The sequence below is a fragment of the Ylistrum balloti genome, unplaced genomic scaffold, assembly GCF_031769215.1.
Source record: "Ylistrum balloti isolate Yb309-2 unplaced genomic scaffold, AGI_CSIRO_Ybal_v1 Utg369892, whole genome shotgun sequence".
NCBI classification, from domain to species: domain Eukaryota; kingdom Metazoa; phylum Mollusca; class Bivalvia; order Pectinida; family Pectinidae; genus Ylistrum; species Ylistrum balloti.
The window spans coordinates 289,364-313,804 of NW_026782024.1; the positions used below are offsets into that span (position 1 = coordinate 289,364).

A 24,441-nucleotide genomic window follows, 5' to 3' on the forward strand; every position below is an offset into this window, starting at 1 on the left:
CCAACGTCAATGTTGATATTGTACAGTGGGAACATCATACCAACGTCAATGTTGATATTGTACAGAGGGAACATCATACCAACGTCAATGTTGATATTGTACGGTGGGAACATCATACCAACGTCAATGTTGATATTGTGCAGTGGGAACATCATACCAACGTCAATGTTGATATTGTACAGTGGGAACATCATGCCAACGTCAATGTTGATATTGTACAGTGGGAAGATCATACCAACGTCAATGTTGATATTGTACAGTGGGAACATCATGTACAACGCCAAAACAATTTTTCACATTCAAATTTGTTAACAGTTATTCCATGAGGAATATGCTTTCCCTAATTTGCTCATATTTCATTAAAAGACATTAGACTGAATAAAGAACACAGAAAACATAACCACAAATTATATTTCATCATACTTTATCAAGATCAAAAGAAACATGACTACATAATAATATAAGGAGGCATCATGTTTGTAGGTATACAAGAAAAATAAAGGGATGTATATGTGTTCTGGGACTCGAATAGAGATAAATGGCAATTTAAATAGGAGATAATACACACAATAAAAAATATAAGCAGAAAGCGAAACTGACTTGAACTCAATTCCTTCTTTTCATGATCTTTGTCAACACTTCAAAATATGAAAGTTTGAACAGCAGTAGAAACAAAGTAACTACTGACTTAAACTTACTATTTTCACCCTATGAAGCACTCTTCATATATTTTTATGAAAAAAAAACAACATAATTTTCATTTTTTCCATGGCCTGTTGAGACTTGGTTTAAGAATTTTATATCAACTGATCTTCTTTCTTTTCTTATAGAACTGTATTGGATGAATGAAACTGATATATAGGCAAAACATTGAATATGTCACCAACATGATCATAAATAAGTTTAATATCGTACAAATTTCTTAAAGAATCAAGTTTAGGTTATTCTTTTTATGCATTTAAATTTGTATATACATGTAAATTCATTATCAATTAGGCTGTAGTAAATTACCCTCTAACTTATCAAATATTAACACATCAATGTCTGCAATTATTCTTGGGTTGACAGGAAAGAGGCTAATACTAATGTAAGTATTTGTAGTAAAATCCACATTTCATTTCCAGATTTTAACATTTGTAATAGCATTATCACATGTTTAAAATGCCCTACAACAAATTACTATACACTATCACCTGATTATCCTGATTCACAACATATCAATACTGTAGTTATGGAACAATGAAGGAAGGATCATTCTTACTAATAAACGGTCTACAAAAGATCAAGCTTTGTTAATTAAAACAAAAATCACAAGAGTCTACAGGTGCATCATACTGTAACATAAATCCTGTTAAATAAATCACTAATTCTGTAAAATAATGACTTGACATGTGATAAACAAAATGTCCTGAGAGGCTAACAATTAGACACATGAGATATAACACTCATTCTATCAAAGAAATGAGAGGTTATAACTTAGACACAGGGGAAATAAACTCATTAAATGAATGAAAAGACAGGCTATAACTTAGACACAGGAGAAATAACACTCCTTGAATCCATGAAATCGTCTTCAGGATTTCTTTTCACTAAAAAAGCAAGAATAATAACCATAGGAGAAGACCTGTATTATTCTAAGTCAGAACACTTTCTGTCACACTACATCCAAACACGTAGTTATCATACTAAATAAAATATCTGTGGTATACATTTGTTCTACTTTACATCAAAGGTAATATACAATGTTTTGTTCTCACATTATCACAGCATCAATTTCTTTCCAAAGACATGTGGACCAACTCTAGGGTCTTGATTAAAGATCAAGACAAGTTGCTTTCATGTTGAATACATTAACAGCTTTCATTGAATAACAACAAATATCAAATTACTTTTTTGTTAAGTACCCTTACATTTTACCTTGAAGCTACCATCACTTGTGGAGATCAACTTCAGAGTCTTCTAATAAGTATATATCTAGTACAATATTGGTATTGTAAACACTCTGTAATGTTACTTTGTGATTACAAAGAGTTTATTGATCATTTTAATATTTTGATCATATAGTTTACTATCCATAGTCTCCAAAATATATAATAATGTTTTGAGGCAATGAGTTATGAGGACTTTGTACTAAACTTTCATTTCTCCATGATCAAAAAATCTAATGGAAATTGTTTCCCTTGCTGCAGATACTTAATGCTGACATAGTTTAAATACAATGTAGTACTAAGAATGGAAACTAGAAATGCTAATCTTTGGAGACAGAAGAAGTTATAACATGCAAATCTGGCCTTACTAGCATGATGGAAAGTATTAATACACTTTCAATGATATTTGATGCTTGTGACTCAAACAGTGGTGGTTTTAAAACTGTTTTCTTTCTAATCAAAAAGAGCTAGATTCTAACAAAACCTTATTTTGTTTTTTTCTTTTGACAACCAATTTTGGTTGGTTATTGATAACCAAATCATCTTTTACCTAAGCCAATAAGACTTGACTCCCAAGTTCAATATGAAAAAAGGCACAAGGTCACCTGCTGACCCCATGAACCTCGCAAGTTTCATCATGGTCAACAAAACTGATTTAACCTTGATTGTTTGACAATTGTTGTGAAATAGAGAAAGTTAATAATTCAACAAGTTCTTTCAGAAGTTTTGTCATCAATATTGGTCACTAGGATGCAGCAGCAAATTTCTGGAATATCTGATTGTCTATCACTTGAACCTTACAATCTTGCATCTCCGCCATCGGTAGTGAACTGAAATTCACTGAGGTGATGAAGTCCTCTATTTGTTCATGGAAGGAACTGGGATGAAGACAGGTTCTGAGGTTGAATATGCTGCCTTGGGAGTGTAGAGTCTCACTTTAGCTTCAAACATCCGACCACCAATGGCTATCTCATACTTTGCATTCCTGTCTAAAACAAACTGGTTCATGTTCTTGTACAAAACACTCTTACCCTGTTCATCATAGTCTCTGATAAAACCAAGACACACCATCTTGTCCAACTTGAATCCGTAACCACTGGATGTTGTGGTTCCAGAGAACTTGCCATTACGATAGATTGGTTCTCCTCCCCAAGGCCACACATCCTTGTCTACATCAAAGTCCTCCAGTAAGAATTGGACAAACCTCTGACTGATTCCCTCTTCCTTCTGCTTCAGTAAAGCCTCCTTCCCAATGAAATCTCCTTTCTGAAGATGACAAATATAAACTATATTACAGAACTGTATTAAATACTGTGAAACTGTTAATCCTACAAACAATTTCTAATCAACTAATGTGTTTATATGAAAATCACTGTAAAAAAGAACTGAACATACTAATTCCAGTTGTAACATTGGCAATACAACTACCATTTTTATTCATTCTGCAGTAAGCCTAGGAGGATAACATTGAAATTATGTCTCAATGTCAGACTGGGGAATCTTTGCAGGATAGTGAGATAGCGATGATTTGTTATTCTACTGAAAAGCATTAGATATGGTTGGGCTTATAACCAGACTTTGGTTTATTATTGGATAAATACAGAAAATCAAACATTTCTATGGAATTGAAATTATTTGCAATACAAAATAATGTGTCATTCTGCATGCAAAAATTTAGTAATTACAAGGGTGGTTATGAATAATCCTTCAAAAGAAAAAATAATTGAAATCTAGATTTGATGGATCCTTACATCAAATTTGACCCTGAAGTCACGGCCACACTCAAGGGGAGTGGTATGGGTAGTTAGATCACCACCCCAATAAGCGTAGAACTTCTCAATGCGCAGCATTTTGAGCGCGTAGTATCCAGCATGTCGAATTCCATAATCCTTCCCTGCTGTCATCAAGGTGTCGTACACATGAAGAGCATACTAAGAATGAAACATCACAAGTCGGCTGAGTCAACATCTCTCAATAACATACAACACATGCCTATGACGTTTTCTTAAAGTTCTATAATAATTGTCATTCATCCATTAAAAAAACAGTTTTCTGATATCTTAAAGAGATGCAACACGCTATAATGAGCAATATATAAAAGTTAATTGTTCAGTTGTTTTATAAAAGTATAATCAAACAATTTGTAACTACTATCCATCAAATCTTAAGCAAATCAAACTGACACTACTTCACTTATTGCTAGGTATATTTACTTAAATTGGAATTTTACAATTTTACAATTAACATTCATGAACTTTGAAGTTATTTTCTTAAGTCAGATTTGTATAATCATAATTAATACAGAATAAATATATCCAAGTAAAGAGAAGAGGTGGAGTACATTCCAAAGGATAAAGTAAGAATAATTCTGCTTATTGGCAGCCATCAGTTTTATTTACCGATATAAGAGTGAGAAGGTACAATTTACCTCTGAGGGAACATACAAGACAAATCCATCCTCTCCACCATGTGTGAGTCGCATGGCCCTGATATCACTAGCAAAGCCCACATCTATCACCTGTAAAACCCGATAGAGATAGTTATCAAAGGGAGATATCACAGGTGAAGTTTACATCTATCACCTGTACAACCAGAGATAGTTATCAAATGGGATCTCTTTGGTGAAGTTTACATCTATCACCTGTACAACCAGAGATAGTTATCAAATGGGATCTCTTTGGTGAAGTTTACATCTATCACCTGTACAACCAGAGAGAGTTATCACATGGGATCTCTTTGGTGATTGATGTACACACTAACATTGATGTACGTTCTAACATTGATGTACATATAAAAATGTACTAACAATGATGTACATCCTATACTGATGTACATTGTGACATTGACGTACATTCTAGCATTGATGCACATTCATGCAATGAAGTACATAAAAACATTGATGTACATTCTATCATTAATGTACATTCTAATGTTGATGTACATTCTATCATTAATGTACATTCTATCATTAATGTGCATTTTAATGTTGTTGTACATTCTATCATTAATGTACATTCTAATGTTGTACATTCTATCATTAATGTACATTTTAATGTTGTTGTACATTTTATCATTAATGTACATTCTATCATTAATGTACATTCTAATGTTGATGTACATTCTATCATTAATGTACATTCTATCATTAATGTACATTCTATCATTAATGTACATTTTAATGTTGTTGTACATTCTATCATTAATGTACATTCTAATGTTGTTGTACATTCTATCATTAATGTACATTTTAATGTTGTTGTACATTTTATCATTAATGTACATTCTATCATTAATGTACATTCTAATGTTGATGTACATTCTATCATTAATGTACATTCTAATGTTGTTGTACATTTTATCATTAATGTACATTCTATCATTAATGTACATTTTAATGTTGATGTACATTCTATCATTAATGTACATTCTAATGTGGTTGTACATTCTATCATTAATGTACATTTTAATGTTGTTGTACATTCTATCATTAATGTACATTTTAATGTTGTTGTACATTCTATCATTAATGTACATTCTAATGTTGTTGTACATTCTATCATTAATGTACATTTTAATGTTGTTGTACATTCTATCATTAATGTACATTCTAATGTTGTTGTACATTCTATCATTAATGTACATTTTAATGTTGTTGTACATTCTATCATTAATGTACATTTTAATGTTGTTGTACATTCTATCATTAATGTACATTTTAATGTTGTTGTACATTCTATCATTAACGTACATTCTAATGTTGTTGTACATTCTATCATTAATGTACATTCTATCATTAATGTACATTTTAATGTTGTTGTACATTCTATCATTAATGTACATTCTAATGTTGTTGTACATTCTATCATTAATGTACATTCTGACATTGATATACATTCTAACACTGATATACATTCTGACACTGATGTAAATGTGAAAATAAGAAATGGAGGCAGTTAGTTTTTTATAAATCGACATGACTTAACAGACACTTTTCTAATGAACACCTTAAAAACAAAGATCTGCTTTCCCCATATCCCATTAACTTCTGTCACAAACTACAATCTTGGATGAAGAGATGAAGTCTCCATTCAATGTCATGAAAGTATAATTCAGCAGTGCATACCTTGCATGTCATAGGTTTGAAGTCCTTCAGTGAAGTGGATATGTCTGTGACATCGGCCAGTAGTTGCTGGGCGTGAGGACCTATTACATTTATCCCTGCATATGCTGAAGTGATGTCTCGTATCTGAACTGAGCCATCATCAGGCTGGAATCTCTGTAGCCATGCTAGGGACCTGGTCTGCTGGGACGCCGGGGATATAACGAAGAAACTGAGAAGGAAAAACGGATAATGTAAAATCAATACTAAAAATGCTGCATAAATATCCTGACAACCTGTACAAAATACAAGCCTCATAGCCTGAACAATTCTGAAATAATTGGTCAGGATCAGCAACAGTAGTGTTTAAAAAAAAAATGTACAGATGGTGGATATGGACGATGCATGATAGCAATATAAAAATGTGTAAATAAAGTTTGAAATGCAAGCACACATCGGATTCTGATATTGAAAATTTGGCTATAAAAGATGTATCAGTGCTTTGGAAAAAATTTATGAGTAGACAATTATGAGTAGACAAACAAAAGTAGCATAGCTTCTACCAACACTGTTGAAAAAAACTGAAATCAAAAAGTAAAACTTTGCTGAGTGGATGATAGTTAACAAAATTCTTTATGAAGTCAAGCTTGACACTTACTGGTTTTGTTCGAGAGGTACAATGGTACAGTCATTCTCGTATCCTCCATGATTATTCTGCATGCCTGTGTGAATTATTTCTCCAACATTATCTTCAATGTCATTGGAACTTAAATATTCCAGGAACTGCAAGGCTTCTGAGCCGTTGGACTAGAAATTCAACGAGGAGGTCACTTTTAATAAACTTGGTACAATTATTACAGTTTTGTGTATAAAACACAGCATTTCTTATTTGTGATCAATTCACTTATATACAAAAATTTTTGTGGGTATTACAGAGCTGAACATTTTAAATCGCTCTGACAATTTGTCAGTAATTGCTATATCTACATAATCTTTTATCCAGTATTAAAATATCAATGACTTTCCATTTTACTTATTTACATACATCTCCTATTTTCTTCTGTTCTGAAATGATCAAAATATTTCAATTTCAGTGTGACTATAATGCTACTATGAAATTGTTGTCGACTGAATTCTTATATTCTTATGAAACTGGAATACTCCTTCTGTATATGTTTCTGTACTCACATATTCTTTAATTTCTAACTCCTTGAAGAATGACACCACTACAAACAGAAAAACTTCTCAAAAATCTCTGATCTAGCACTCTGAAGTACTTTCGGAACTTTTCTCACCTTGATTTCAAACTTTGAGAAGGATGACATGTCTATGAGACAGACACGTTCTTTACAAGCCCAGTATTCCTCCTTGACATTATCAAACCATGGTGGTTTACCATAGGACCCTTTCCCAGGGTGATACTGATCTGCCATCTCATCTAAATTATTTAGAGACAATTTGACATAAGTTCAACATCTTCATCTATAATTGATTTCAGAATTTATAAATACCATCTATTAATCCTGAAACTTGATATTTGTTAGTTCTCTCCTTCTTTTTGCCATTCATTTCCATTTCTGCTGGAAAAATACTCCAGGCATTTCATAAAGTTTCACCATCAATAATGACAAAAAGTACCAGTGAATTTCTCATTTTGCAATAAAGACTTTGTCCTATTGACCAACGTTCAGACATTTTAACAAAATTATCAAGGAACTTAGGCTGCCAGAGTAATGACAATGAGTATGATGATGAAATTCTATTTTCAGTAGAAATTACTGAATTTTTATTGATTACACCTTCATGTGACCTTGTTCAATGTATATTGAAAGGAAAAATTATACATGTTTCATTAAAATCTGTCAAGACAAATAGATGCTAGTAAGACAAGGAGTGTAACGGTCAAATACCATCTTTTCAGGCCATGTCCTTGAAATGATCAAAATCAAATACTATGAACTGTTCAAGACGAGTTAGAAGTAAAACTACCAATTGAAGTGTCAAAAAATTTCCTATAGAAATTAATTAATTAATCAAAAACAAAGACTGCAACAACTAGACAGACAGACAACTATAAACCCCTTAATCTCATTAGATGGAGAAAGGAGTGGATACAAATATTCATACCTGTCACCTGTTATAACTTTGAAAAGAGGAACAATGTTAACTACTATGGATGCAAGGTTCCACAATCTAGACAGAGATGTAGAATTCAAGTACATGACAGAAACCGGGTAAAAATCGGAGATACTCTTGCAAAAAAATACAATGGGACATGGACTGACAAATAGCTCTATATTGGAAAACATATTTAACAATTATTACAATAATTACAGGAATTAATTGGTATAACTGATGACGATGTGACTTACCATCAGGTCTTGTAAAGTAGATTGGTCGTTCATATGCATTGGTTTCACCAAAGTAGGCACCATCAACCTCTAGTTTGGTGTGAAGGGGTGAGGTTCTCAGTTTACGACCTGTCTCCCAGTATTCATATGGGAACTTCATACTATAAAGGGCTGGTGTTTAAAAAGAAAGATGGCAATGAATTTACCTTTTCAGGTGAATTTTTCCTATCTTAATAATTACAAAATATCATTTCCTATGGCTGACAAAGTAATCAAGGCCCAGGTGACCAAATCTTCATTAACTTGCGTAGAATCTGTCGCTATAAACCACTGAATATATAAACTACATCTACTGAAGGGACCATAAGATGACTTGTACATAATGTTTCACTTCAAAATAAGTTAAAAATTATATGACATGTAACTTTTCATTTAACCTTGATAGGTAAATACCAAAATCAACCAGGTGTAAAAAACTAATAATAATTGTCATAGGAATGATAAATAAAAATGTACAAATCTAAAAACCAATTTCTTCCTGATTCATTCATTTATATCTTATAAACAGGACTTACATATGGTTTCCTTCACTCTTTCCTTGAGGAACTTTTTGTTACTGTGATGAGGAACATATCTGAGGATATCGTGCTCAGCAAGATTGATGCTTGGCTCGCCATCAATAATCCATTCTGTGAGATGTTTTCCTATCCCACCACAACCAACTACACCCATGGAGTTCATACCCGCAGCTACAAAGTAGTTCTTCACCTGATAAACATTATGGTATCTCATTAGTCTATGAAACTTCCAGTTACCAACAGGAAAGTAGTGATTGTGTAAGATAGATCTATAAAGTAATTTATCGCTTAATAAGCCCAAGTTTGGTAAAAAGCCCATCTACATTTATCTCTGGTTTAGCAGAAATGAGAGAAAATCTTGCATTATTGTCCTGTAATAAGCCTATATAGATCTCCTACTTCTATTTTTTATTTTTATTTTTGGCCACTAAGGACTTTCAGCATAATAAATACAGAATTGTAAATTATTTATCTGTATTGTATTTCTTGTAAAGCTCTAACATGGTACATGTACTTTATTTCAACTTATACCTTTAAAATGATAGACATTACTTGCATATCATAAAAATGAAAACACTTCAACAGAGAAATCTGACATGGCCTATTTTACCCTGCTTACCAGTCCGTCATCTCATCAAACTCATCAACATGAAGGAGAAAACCCCCTGCTATAAATAACTTTTTTGTATGTCACATCAGCAAGTTTATAGCACAAGGTTAAGATATCACATATATACCTTTATAAAACTTCCCAAATAATCAAATCTTATTCTAGCACTTATGTGCCTGAAATTTTCTGTATATATAATTAATCGAGTCATCATGTTGTAAACAATTCAATGTTTACAGCTGTATCAATCATAATCCACTAACAGTGTGGATTGGATATTCCTACCTCTGGTGATTCACCCAGATTCCAGTGGCCATCAGGAGTAAAACTTTCAGGTCCGTTCACCAAATGTCTTACTTCAGCACTCTCCATGCAGGGGAAGCGATGCAGAATTGGGTCCAAAAGCACCTCTAAAGTTGTAAAGAGCAAATGGCTTAAATTCGGGTGATTTTTTTAAAATTCGTAATGAAATTCATTGTACTTTAATTGGAACTTAAGATGTAGAATGTACCTTAAAATAGTAATTGAGATGACTACATTTGATGTAATATTAGTGACACCATTTTCCTCATAACGAAAACTGAAGTGAAAGTCTTTTCTGTTTTTCATCATTATGACCTAAAATTACATTCGTTCAAATAATGTAATTAAGGAAATCAAGGTAAACCAAGGATAATACTTGCATTAGAGACCAATCTACCACATGTAAGTTGTGTATATTTACATATTCATTTGACCTTGAACCTAAAACATGAAGGTCACCATGGCCACATTACATTTTGCTATACATGTAGGCGATATCAGTACAAATTTGTTTAGATGACATGATGGGGGTAATAAAGAATTTTGTTCGATTTTTGAGAAAATCCAATACAAAATCTAAAATGACAAAACAACAAAAGATTCAACTACTGTTGTTAAAGCCTAGCGATTGGACATTCCTTAACTAGAAGCTATTTATAATCGTCAAAATTCTTACGGAAATGATCCCAGTCTTCTGGGAGAAGCTGAAACTCAAATTTATCAGGAATTCCGTTATGAAAGACTGGTTTGCCTCTGGGTTCAAAGCCTCCAGCCAGTAAACCTCCACTCCATTCTCGGGCATAGATCAGGCCATCATGATCTCTGACAACTGTAGTGGTAAAGGGGATAAATAAAAATAATTTCAGAAATGTCAAAAGAGAATCTCATTAGATATTGTAAAGGAAGATATCTTACGAGTTTTGAGAAGAAAAATGAACTTTCATTTGAATGTCATAATTTTTTTAATAAAAGGTCTCTTACCTTCCCACTAAACCATAATTTTTTGATTACCAGGCACTTTTAACAAAGAATGAAGTGAAAGTGTAGATAGGTGCTTACCAGGCATCAAAGGGTCCAACCCTTTTATTGGTGCTGTGACCAGGTAGAAATGTTCATTAGGATGAAGTGGAATTCTCACATTTGGTTCCGACTTTGTCCCTACTTCTCTTGCCCACTGTCAGCCAACAAATATTAAAGGACAATGTAAATAATTTTACAAAGAAAGTAATCCTCATTCTACATATCTAATTTGTTTCACACAAGTTTAATGGGTTATATTTGGTATTAAACATCTATTCCAAGTATAACTTACAAGTTAGACAGGAATCAAATGTACAGTCAACAGTTGCAGCAGAATAGTGTTTAATATGAGAAAATGTATTCCATTTAGTTGGTAATTGAGTATGTGTGATAGTATTAGTATAACTAATATTGATCAATCAAGGTTACAAAGAACGAGAAATCTGACAAATGATTTTGTGAGGGAGCATAATATTTTCTTTTAATTTCAAATCTTACCTGATATAAACATTTATGAATATGACAATATCATAGTTCAGTATTGATGTATAACTGGACTCACCAGCCCAGCACAGTTGACAAAATATTCACAGTCAATATCACCATGGGATGTAGTCACTTGTGATACTCGCCCGTTCTTGGTATGAATCTTATCAACTTTAATGCCTTCCATGATCTTCACTCCTAAAGAGTAAGTCAAAATATGAAGCAGTGTATACCAGGTTTCATAGTTAACTGTTATTCAGACAAATTGATGTCCATTTCTAGTGTTCAAACTGCATTGCTGTTTACCAGGTATCTGGACAATGGTTACAATGACATTGGACTTCTTTATCACAACTGCTGAAAATTTCGAACATTGATTTTTGGATTACTGCAGTAAATTGGAAAGTGTTTAATATTCATTGAAGATTTGTTGGTAAACTTTTTATTTTGAAAGACCAAGAACAAAATCATTCATTATCTAATTAGCACTTGAATAGTTTCTTGTTAAAATCTCTGGTTCAATATGTCTGAAGATAAAAGGGAAGAAGTTATATGTCAATATCCCATAGCATATGATTACAAGCATTCATTAACCTGACAACTTTATTAAGATTTATATAAAGGTTAAGTACCTTTCCCTCTGGCTATGGAGGTGAAAGCTGTTACAAGATCTGGAGGGGTGACAGCTCCATCTCCTGGCACCCACAGTGCCCCCTGGTGGTTACATAAACAGAAATGTCTACTCTCAGAGTTATTTATACTAGGTCATGACAATTGTACTGCAGGATAGTTAAGATATATACAGAAGATTTGCAGCTATCCACAAGTTTAACATCACGTCTACTTTCTGTATAAAATCATGGCATTTTGCTGTATCTAAATAAATATCTAATGTGCCCTTTTCTTTAGTTTGAAAATTTGGCTTTTGCTACTTGCAACAAATGATTCATTCTACAGCTTACAATCAGTAAGTTCATTAAAACATTAAATGTCATTCAATTGTCGATCAAACCAACTACAAATATGAAATGAAAACAACCGATTCCTGAATGATAGTTGGTATTTCAAATTTGTCCTATGCTAGTTCACAAATCTTACAGCCAAATCATCAGTTCTGATCCATGGACACAGCTTCCCTGCTTCTTCTGGTGATATAATGTGGGATTCAATCCCTGTGGCTCTGTAAAAGAGGACATCATAAAGTTATTACAACAGTTTTCAGATATAAAAATGTAGCATAATTATTGTCATACTACATTTGTCCTGTAATAAACCTTGAAGACCTAACACATAGGGTATACCTCAAATTAAAGATATGGAATTGTTATTGGGCAACTTTGTTGCTATTTTAACAAAATTTCAGTAGATGCAGGTGGGAACATTACAAGAAATGAGCTTGTGGTCGGTGGCTCAGTGGTAATGCATTCGCCTTTCACCTCGGTGTTTGGGGTTGGATTCCTGGAACGGACCTCAGGGTGTTCCTCAGGTTCTCTGGTTTCCTCACACATTAAAAGTCCACATGCACTTTTATCCAGGCCAACAAGAATGACCAATAAAAGTTTGAATGACTTGATTCACTATGGTTGTAACATAGATAAAGTTATTTACTTTTCAGTTTACTTATGTTTTACTGGTCAATTGTCTGATAAAGGTGATAAGAGTGTTGCCAATGATATGCCACACTCATTCTCTCACTGATTCTACAATATGATACTAGAGATAAATTAAGTTGTACATATTCTGGTACTCACAGTGCAATAGCATTTTTCCTCTGCAAAAATGTCAACCTGTCTTTAGTCTGTGCTACAAAAACACTTCCACAATCCTTCCATCCTAAAAAGATAACCATTATTTATAGATAATTTGATGGCTAAGAGCATTTATTTGTTAACCAATCTATACAATACAAATCTGACTGGTCATCTATAGGATAACTAAATAATAACCCCAGCATTTGAATTATAGTTTATAATGATTTACTTACCCTGTCAGTCAATTATTTTCTTATAAATGGTACAATTATAATTGCAATTACTGAAAACCCTTATAAATTAACCAATCAAAAGATGACATTGTTGCCATGGTAATATTTTGGAAAAACTATTCCAAAACTATCAACTCTTTGACACTTGTTTAGTAAGAGACTGAGAACAAATTGTAAGCCTACAAAATCTATGACATTTGTCTAATAAAGAAGAACAAGCTAGCCTACCAACACTGTGACATTTGTCTAATAATGGAGATAAAACTATGCCTACCGACTCTGTGACTCTTAAAAGGCATTGAATATAGGCTACAGAACGATTCTGAGACAGTTCCCTAGAATGACATACAGATTCTTACCAACTCCATGACTTTTGTCTAAATCTTTGTAAAGCTGTCTACTGTAAGCTACAAGCTGTGACCCCTCCACTTCATCCTTGGCCTGGCCTATCATTCCAGCAGAATGCCAGGTAGTGCCACATGTAAGCCTATAATACAGTTAACAGATATCTGTTCCATACCAATATTAATATCTATGAATGTAAAAGAAAAGTACTAGATAGATGAAGTATAAAGACTGGCCACAATCATTATGCAAGGTTAGCAAAAATTAAGCAAGGGTATGGAGAAATAATGAAATGCAGTTCTCAAAGGTTATTCAGTAAGTAAGCAAGCAACTTCCTAAAGGAGGCACTCTATGAAGCCTGCGCAGAATTGGTCATAAGATATCCATGATATTGTGTGAAACAATTTTCTGTTTATAGCAACTGTGACCATGATGTTGACATCTGAACCTAAAAAGTAATCCTTAGCCAGGACTTCCTTCAAGAAGCACTGGGTAAAGTCATAGATAAATCAGCAACATTAAACTTGAGGAATTGTTCATATTAAGTCTGATTTTCTCTTTACAGTAACTAACTTAAACCTTTAATCTCTCGAGTCTGGAATGCAATCCCAAATAAAAACATTTTTCAAGGAGGCACAGCAGTTACAGGTTGAAGCCCTAGATAAATCAGCCCAATAGATCTGATAAAATGTGTACAAAATAATCTTTTATTCAAAGAAAAAGCGACCTTGACCTTTGACTTCCAGACACGTGAAGGAATCACAAGCAAACAATTTTTCAAGGAAGCACTGTATGAGGTTTGAGTATTTATCACAGTTACCTTGCCCTTTGACCTCTCACCTAAAACGCAATCTGAAGCAAGATATTTCATCAAGGAAGCTCTGTACGATGTCCTAGCTGACTTGGTATGACAAGGTTCAATTTTTTAGTTGATAAGCAGGTGAATCTAACATTATGGTCAAATCAGGTTAACCTGACAAATTCAGTTGAGTCTGCAGCAATGAAAAGTTACATATACCCTGTTTAGGATATAGGAAAGGGCTATCTTTTCTAGTTTTTAAAAATCTGTTTCACTACTTTATTATATAACTACCCCACTGGAAAGCTTCTTTCTATACATTGAAAGTTTTACCCAGTACACTTAGTCCTTTGAACACCGTATGATACCAAAGTGTCACCGTCCTACTGATAACATATTACAGATAAAGAATTAACCAAGTGATACGACTTTGATAGCAGTATATTAATACACCTTTATCTACTTTTTATGTCAGTGATGACATCGATCCTTCTATAATCTGATAATACAGGAAGTTCTCAGATGCCTCTAAGTTTTTAACACAGATCTAGAGTTAACACTCTTCAAAGTTATACAACAAACTCATTAGTAGTCAATAACTTTTCACTCTAGGACTTAAACAACCATATCTATCCTGCAATATGCCTATGCCTGGTACTAAGCCTACCTGAATACATTACGGATCAGTAGAAACAGATGCTGTTTCATTGCCCTGTAAGAATCCTACTCCTTCACTTTGAGTTAGAATAGGTACCCTAGCCCCCTGGGTTGTTGATGGATAAATATACTAAGTCTAATTGCATAAATTTGTTGGTCCAATCTATGTTCAGTTTACACAAGTTGTAACAAAGAGGTAAAATGTCATTGGTATAGCAGTATAATCATGAGACATTACCTCCCCTGCTCTAGTAACACTACATCAGTCCAGCCCCGTTCAGCCAGATGGTAAGCGATGGATGTCCCAAGAACACCGCCACCACAGATGACTACTCTAGCACTGGACGGCACCTTTACTGATGGCCTGTTCTCTCCATCGCTAGTCACAGTCTCCTCACTGTACTGTCTGCTGGAGGTGGTCCAGAGTCCCTGCCGAACAGGGGCTCTCAGGCCACGGCCCAAGCCACTCAGGATCCCCCTCATAAGTGCCATTGTGTTTTGGTGTCTGCAATCAATTGCTAATTGTTTTATTACATTGCTTACTGACTTAATCAGATACAATTTTTTTTTCATTAAACAGATCTGATCCAAAACCTTACTTCTGTACTGATGTTTCAATTTGTGAATATTATATAAGTCTTAATTATCAATACAACGAACCTTAGAAACAGGAAATTTATAATTTTCATTTAAAATTCATTAATCTAATAATAGAAGTGACTTTGTTATATAATGTAATCTAACAAGCAGTTTTAATTCACTTTGATTTTGATCTGTCAGTTATTTTTAAAAAGGCAACTAAGAATACATAACAATTATTCAATATACATCATATCAACAATTTAGATAAAGACGCATTATATACATTTTACTTAGTGACATCATTCAACTTTATAGTGTTATTGTAGTTTCTAAGGTTATCTTTGACTAATTAGAAAATCTTCTACACTTTGATAAAATAATAAGACAGAAAAATTGAAAATGTAGTTTAGATAATGAAAATATAGACCTTGATACTTAACAGTACTTACCCCTTGTCTTCTCTCAATGTAGGTTTAGCATAACTACCTGATCTACCTATTACAGATTGTCGTGCTTGACACACAAATACCTGAAGCTCTGTACAGATATCACGAATCTCACATGAGGATAGGATGTATCACACACACGTTCTATATTAACATTATATATCACAACAGTTCCCGATGTTGACCTTACATGTTTAAACTCTGATACCGTTATCCATTTCATAAGTCCAAATCTGCTACTTTTTCATGATTGAGCTGATGAACGGTTAACAAATCATGATAAAGATGTCAACTGATGCTGCTGGGTCAATTATATGACAACTGCATTATCTTTACTGGTGTCCTTGATTGCACCTGTAAAGTTAATATCAGAAATACAGGTACTATACAGTTAAAGCTGATAGCTGATTTTTTAAACTATGTCAACTTAAACTTATATCAACACATGTACAGCTGTTGCAGACACACTGATCTGCATACTGCATACTGCATACTTCAACACAATTGTGGATCAGGTGACTTAGCAAACAGACGAACAAACAATCACATAGGTTAAATTTTCATATAATACATGGGAGACTTCCAGGGGATTGAGGGTAAAGGCGGGGGCAATAACAGCTTCATTTACAACTGAAATTATTTCATATTAAGTCAAATTCCCTAAACTTGCAATTCATTCCTGAAAAATTTCCTTCCTTATGCATAAATTTTCTTACCAAAAATAACGCAAAATAGCTCATCCCTAACCCATGTCAAAAAGTCCTGATATACTGGATATATTCAACAATATTTTTATTACAGGAGTATATAAGGTTTTGTTCTACTAAAATTCTTGTTGAAAAAACAGTCTTTCTAATAATTTATTCTTAAGGTGTATGACATTGGCTGTCATTCTATTTTTTGCAATGAATGTCTTCAAGATATACTGTTTATAAGGCATTTTATCTGGGATTTAAGATATGATACCAGTAGTCAATATCATACAGAACCAAGTCTATGGTTGCTACAGAATGAATGATACATATAAAACCTTTTTACTGGCGGTAGAAGATTAAACTGGAAAATATTACTACAATATTACTGATACATTTTGTATTTGTAATTGCTAATAAAATCAAACCATGATTTAAGAAATAATTATAATACATGTATCAATATGATTCAGCATTTGTACATATATGGAAAATATATTTTTGTCACATAATGGTGGTGGTGGTGGTGGTGGTGGTGGTGATCACAAATCAGAATTTCAATTACCATAAGTCAAGACAGTAAGGTTGAGAAATCTTAATAAAGGCAATTTAGTACACATGTCCCTGGTCAGATATTTGGAGTAAGAATAATTGCGACAATAGAAGAAGTGTTCTGTATTTTTACATGGATGATCATAAGTGCAGGATGGAACAGTAGATACATGATTAGCAAATTTATCTTGATTTAAACCACTAGCATTATTTGGCAACTGGCAGAGGATTAACCTTATATTTGAGCATCCTTAAAACATTTAATCTTTTATATGATTTTTCAAAAACATCTGAGATCTGTAGGTTGCTCCATGTTTGTTTGACTTGAATAAATGTCCTAAAAGCTTATGGTTTTCTTTCTCATTTAAGATTTTGTTATAAAAGACAAGAGGAGGAGGATTATATTTTTCCTGGTTACAGTTAGTGTTGATAAGATTAGATATTAATTATGTACATATCATTCATATGTTATACAGTTATCCAACAGGTTGTAAACCTACAGAATTAAACGGAAAAGATTTATACATATCACACTTTATTAAAAGGACATGAAGAGGGAAGAAATCCCTGCAGCATCTTAAATTATTGACCACCATTGTATGATCTTTATGCGTAAGTCACATTTCATTTCTCTTTTTATGATCATTTGCTGAACAGACTGAATTAATCATAAAGCAATAACGTTTATCATGGAAAACTAACCATGAGATTTAAAGTTTTTTGTCCTACACCTGACAACGAAATACAATTGTTAAAAAATAACTATTCTAAAACAAAGTTTAAGTGTAAAAGCACAAGTTATGCATTATTGAACAATGTTGATATGCTATGTAATATGTTCCAGACTACAAAAGTTAACCAGCCAATAACGGGGGTCAATAAGTGGGCTTGGTTATCTGTAATGCACAAAACAGCCTTTCATAATTTAAAGGCCATGGCCTAGATTAACAAAACAAATTCAAGAAGACTTTTAAACTGCAGCAATACTAATTGGAATGCAAACAAGAGACCCACTGATCTTAAGGGTTCATTTGACCGCAACGTCCTACATGTGAAAGAGATCAAATAGGCCTAAAATAGATTACTCAACTACACTACAGCTTACATCAAAGACATTGGTTGGTTTATAAAGACATTTTCTGTAAACTTGAAATCATAATCTTTATAAATGCACTACACAAATGCCATTTATTTATTACTCCAGACATATTGCTTGACAAAAAAGCATGCTACAGGCCCAATATCAAGACCCTTTGACTTATGGTTATTGAGAAGAAGTTGCTTACGCATTGCAACATATTTGACCCTGTGACCTTGACAATAGGTCAAGGTGAACAAACTTAGTACCCCTTCATCCCAGATCTCTGGGTCAAGGTATTAAATTTTAACAAACTTGGTAGCCCTTCATCCCAGCATACCAAAGGCCCACTATCAGTACCATGGGCCTATCAATTATTCAGAAGAAGATTTTGACACACTTGACTGCTATTACCTTAAAAGTGGGTCAAGGCCATTCATATTACCTAGTTGCCCTACACCCTAGCATGCTACAGGCTACAGCTTCCTGGGCATTTTGATTATTGAGAAGTCGTTTAAAGATTTTAAACATATTCAACCCTTGTAAACTTGGTAGCCCTTTATCCTTTTATGCTACAGGCCCAATACCAGAACCCTTAAAGTGTACCCTGAGTGTGATTTTATATTTAGATATAATGTTAAGAATGCTGTTACTGAGAAAAATTCACTTGAATGGAAAGTTTACACTCGGCCGATGATGACCGAGGAAACATGAGAGCTAAAAAATATATAGGTCCCTTATAACTACCTTCTATCTGATGACATAGCAGACTGCAAAAAAAAAAAAAAAAACTTGAGATAAATAGGTTTCCGATGATTTTCTTCTAACTGATGACACAGCTGACTGTACACAGTTAAAAAAATGCCATATACAGTATATATACCGAGAAAATACATGGCCAATGTCATTAAGTTTACGCATGGCTAAAGAAAGATTTTTTTTTTTTTCACATTAGATACATGCATATTGTATTTTGACTTTTGGATGGGGATAAAATGTCATATACCACCACTTCCCTACTGTTACACACCTCTAGTACTCACCGTTTTAATGGTTTACATGGAGCATTCTGGAAAAACTTGAAAAACATAATAACAATGTAACAGATGTTATTATTTATTTCAATGCCTCTACAAAGATTCAAACCTGGAACCTCTGGGTCTTACGACAGTAATCATAAGTTTTAATCCCGAATCCCTACTATGGGCCCCAATGTTTCAGAGGTCAGTAATCATTTCAATACTTCTGCTAGGATTCAAACCCGGTACTGTACATCTGGTTTACAAGGCGTACGCGCAACAGCTTAAGTAAAGTTTTCTCTACCCAAATGGTATGATGTGGCTAGTATTCCAAAGGGCTACCACGACACCACTCAAAAGTTAAAACAGAAGAAATGTATATGTTACAGTTTTTATTTTATGAATAATAGTGAGCGCAATGAGTGCATTATGATACCGCATGTGATAATTAAAAATCAACAAGCTTAAGCTGCCAATACGATCAACTTTAAACAGAAGTGTGGCTGGAACTTCATTACCGACAATATCCTTAACGCAGCACACAACAGTTAACCTGTTGAATGAATTATGAAAGATTTTGACTGACAAAGTATCATTGCAAGCTTTCATGTGCAAATGAAAACATACTTTAAAGTCTTAAATAATTGAAATAAATTTAACAAACATTTGGATGGTTTAAAACTCATATAACAAAAATCTCTTTGAAAAATTACAATTTTTACCATTCAAAATTAGAGCACATTTGTTCTCGGACGTATCTCATTTCTGGTTTATGCTTCAGGAACTTTGGTCACTTTCTGTAATGAGAAATACATCTTCTCTTACACAAAAGCAGTCAAAAGGTTCCGATTCAGCATAAAACCTGTTCTGTCGCCTAACAACATTAAAACTGCAAGATGTGGATGTTTGACAACTGTTTGAAATTAATTATGATCAAGTATTTGAATATTTAGAAATTTCCCAGCGAACACTTATAAGGCACAATGATAAGATAAATATTATTGGTGAGTTTCCCCCCCCCCCCCCCCCCCCCCAAGAAAAAGGCAGTTTATGTAATTTTGGTGACTTTAATAAGAATATTTATTTACAAATTAATTTGAATACACTATATATACTTGTATTGGTTTTCTGAATTACAATGTATAACTGAATAGTCTCAGCATTGTTTACAACTTTATTCTTTTCTCCACCAAGACATGTCAACATTGCTTAAAAAACTGAAGGTTCTAAAGCATTTTATGATCTGTTTATTAACAGAACAAAAATTCTCAATAGCAAAGAGAAAAGAAAAAAGTGGTTAAGAACATCCTGATTTTAATAATGAAAACTGGTTAAACATATAAATACCACCTTTACAAATCTGACTAAAACTATATTGTCTTTCACCATATTTTAACTACAAACTTATTTCTTTTTTAAAGCATTGATGATAGATAGTCCTCTATACAATTCCTGTAACTCTGAAAGGGAAACTCTAGTACATTTATTTTAAAGATTTTTATCAATATGTTGTCTATTTTATAGTCTAGATATGTTGCCAAAGACTGGTTATACATATAAAGACCACCTTTACAAATCTGACTAAAATCAGATTGTCTTTCACTATATTTTGATTACAAACTCATTGCTATTTTACAGCAAAGATGATAGATACTCCTCTCTGCAATCTCTGTAACTCTGAAAGGGAAACTCTTGTACATTTATTTTGAAGATTTTTTATCAATTTTATAGACTAGATATGTTATCAAAGACTTTATTAATCAAATGTTCTGTTACTGAAGAAACAGGTAACCCTCATCACAAATTTCAGTTTTTCTGAACCAGTGCTCAGAAACCATTCCAGATAATTGCTCAAAACTTATCAACGCTTATCAAGCTAGTAGTATCTTTTGCTATGGTGAGGTTCACCATTTAAATACTTTTTCTGTTACAATGGAAACAGATAGGCCAAATCACAAAGTTCATTTCTTTCAGATCAGTTCTCTTAAACCGTTCAAGGTAATTACCCATTGCTCCAAACTCTGTACATACATCAAGCTAGTACTTTAGTACAAGTTCTCCATTTCAATACTTTGTATAGAACTATTAAAGATAACAAACAGAAATTAAACTTGTAACATCAACATATATACATATATATATATATATATATATATATAAATTTAAAAAAAAAAAACACACAAGAAAAAGTTAAGTTAACATTTTGCATAACGTTTTCACAGCTTAGCTGCTCCTCAGTGCAATGTAACTATGCAAAGAATCTATGACGTCAAACAATTTTCTTTATATTATCACTTGCGTATCATCATTAACTATATATGTTGATGTTACAAGTTTAATTTCTGTTTGTATATATATGATTATGTGCCTTTCTTTTAAACAGCAGGGGGCGGGGATAATGTCACACTTTGCATTATCTTGTCGTCTTTTGTTTTGTTCTTTTTTGTCTGTCTTCATTTTGTATGAATGTATGTGCATGACTTATTTACATACGGAAACTATTATTTCAAATCACACTTGATGATGATGATGATGATGATGATGATGATGATGATGATGATGATGATGATGATGATGATGCATCGGTACATGTATATGTGCCGATGTTTTGTTAAAATCTTGCGACATATAAAATAAATTCACGCTTCAGTGCAGGCATGGATTAGGCAGTTCAAAATGTGGATCTAGTTGACCAACTTGCGCTCGCCTTTAGGCGCTGCATATATCTTATTAGTATGAACACATTTCAAGTCATGTATGTATTCATTTGATGGCAGTTAATCGACAGCGTAAGTAGCTAAAATGATTTTTAAGGGTCCGAAACTAATGCGCCAAGGATACATATGTATGTGCCGAGGTTTTGTTAAAATTATGCGAAATTTAAAACAAATTTTAAAAACACGCTTCGGTGCAGACATGAATCATGCAGTTCAAATGTGCATCTTGTTGATCAACTTGCGTTTGCTCTTAGGCAGAGCCTATTTCATATTAACAATAAAACATTCTCGGGACACTTACCGTCGACTGGTCCATAGCTATTGGAAAGGTGAAAGTGAGTGTCTGCTACCCTACAAGACTAGCCGGTTATATTAATTACAGCCCGGTCCGCCGGGTACTGCCCAATGCTGCCCGGGAATGTCCGGTACTGTCTGGGAACCATAAAGGCGACAAAAGATGATTGAGGTATTCAGGGTTGATTTATTATGCAACTTATACATTAATTGAAGTTTCCTGATTTTTCTGCGATAAGATAGAATTTCAAGACCCGTTTCGTAGTATAAAGTATTAATAGGGGAATATGAAGGCAGTCCTAATATAATGCGAGTCGCTTCACGTTGGGCTTTTTCTAACTTTTCTGATTCAGACATACTGCAACCGTCCCACAACTCACCAGCATATTCTAAAACAGGTAAAATAAAAGTCTTATAAATTTATAAAAGAACATCCCTACTTAATAAGTGTTTCAATTTTCTTAAGATATTGATTTTTTTTTTCAAAACAGAAGTGTAAATTTCATTTACATGACCCCTCTCATTTTACATTCGAATTAAAGGTTACACATAAGTGTTTTTGATAGTCTGTAAAATTTAAAACTTTCCCGTCAAATTCTTATCTTAAAACAGCTAGGGGTCCACAGTGATAATCAGTCACTGCGCGTCGGTGGTGGGTGTCCAGGTACTTGAGTCTTTCTTCATCCACACCCAGCATGAAGATCTCTCTGCTGCCCTGGCCATCCTCTGCACCGCTGATCTCTTGGTCCTGCCCGACACTTCCAATGCAGCTAGCATTCTCCACACAGACTGTGCGGGGTAGCCCCTGTAACCCACCTCGACAGGGTAGTTTCAAGTCTGCCACTCTTTCTCCCTGCACTCCATTAGCAATGATTCGTACTTTCCTCTCTTCCGTTCGTGTGCTTCACTGCACCCTTCCTCCCATGGAACTGTCAGCTCTATGACAATGACCATTCTTGTCGTTGACGACCAAAGAACCATATCCGGCCGAAGGTTGGTTGGTACAATGTCCGGAAAGGTTAGTCTCTAAATAAGGTCTACCGCCAGCTTCCAGTCTCCTGCCTGACAAAGAATTCCGGAAGTTCTCTGCGGTGATGCGGATGTCGGTGTCTCACCTTCCTTCACAAAACTAATTTGTGTATGTCTGGTTCTGCATCCCATCTTGTCCACGCTCCATGGGCTCCCAATGCAACTACTTTGATCTGCCTATGTTCTTCCTCATCATTTCTAATTTCCTTCTGGACCATCCTACGCCTTTCTTCCGCATCATCCTTTTTCCAGAAGGTGCTCTTAATTGTTCCTAAACCTTGTCTTCATACTGCTGTTGTGTCTTTGTGTATAAGTCTACTTTCAGCATCGTCAACTGCTCTTGATGCTGACCATTTCCTGCCAGTTCGTACTTCCATGCCGGCTAATCGTACCTTATCATCCCTGGGGTCCTTCAAGGTCATGATCAGTCTTGCCTTGCCTGTCTTGAATTCTTCCATGAGTGAGGCGATAGAGAGTTGGAGTTTTGCTGTCCTGGTGTATAGGCCTAATGCAGTAAAGCTTGAAGGAACTCCCAACCACTTCCTGAGGTGTCTGTTGATAATACGCTCCATTTTCTCCATTGTTGAAGTCGTAATTCCATAAAGCATCAAGGGCCAGGCTAAGCGTGGAAAAAGGCAATGCTGATTCATCAAACCACTTTCCCTGACATTTGATGGGGTTTCCTATGGTGGATGATATTTCCTCCCCTTGTACCTTCAGTTGAAACTATTGCGTTACTCTAAGTCTAAATCATCCGCGATATCAGTGGAATTTGAAATAAATAATAATTTGTTTTTTCAGGGTTAAAATTAACCAACCAAGTTTTTGACCAAGTATTTGAAGTCTCTAGGTCTGTATTTAACGTTTCTTGA

The 24,441-nt window shown here is 34.0% G+C and overlaps 1 protein-coding gene across 2 annotated transcripts; it reads right to left on the reverse strand.

The window, feature by feature from the left end:
• Positions 1–407: 407 nt before the first annotated feature.
• Positions 408–22,589, reverse strand: LOC132546461 (pyruvate dehydrogenase phosphatase regulatory subunit, mitochondrial-like). 2 transcript variants are annotated; one of them, XM_060210176.1, is made up of 19 exons: positions 22,548–22,589; positions 16,379–16,542; positions 15,399–15,665; positions 13,719–13,846; positions 13,127–13,208; positions 12,474–12,555; positions 12,008–12,089; positions 11,452–11,573; positions 10,929–11,043; positions 10,546–10,698; positions 9,852–9,976; positions 8,954–9,146; positions 8,400–8,549; positions 7,323–7,465; positions 6,686–6,834; positions 6,052–6,259; positions 4,357–4,446; positions 3,680–3,859; positions 408–3,194 (listed from the first exon to the last, which is right to left on the reverse strand). In XM_060210176.1, the coding sequence occupies exons 3-19, from the start codon at positions 15,650–15,652 to the stop codon at positions 2,787–2,789; spliced, it is 2,664 nt and encodes an 887-aa protein (XP_060066159.1). In that variant the 5' UTR covers positions 15,653–15,665; positions 16,379–16,542; positions 22,548–22,589; the 3' UTR covers positions 408–2,786. The 2 variants fall into 2 exon arrangements, with proteins under 2 accessions (XP_060066159.1, XP_060066158.1); XM_060210175.1 differs by having other exon boundaries at positions 16,192–16,542.
• Positions 22,590–24,441: the final 1,852 nt, after the last annotated feature.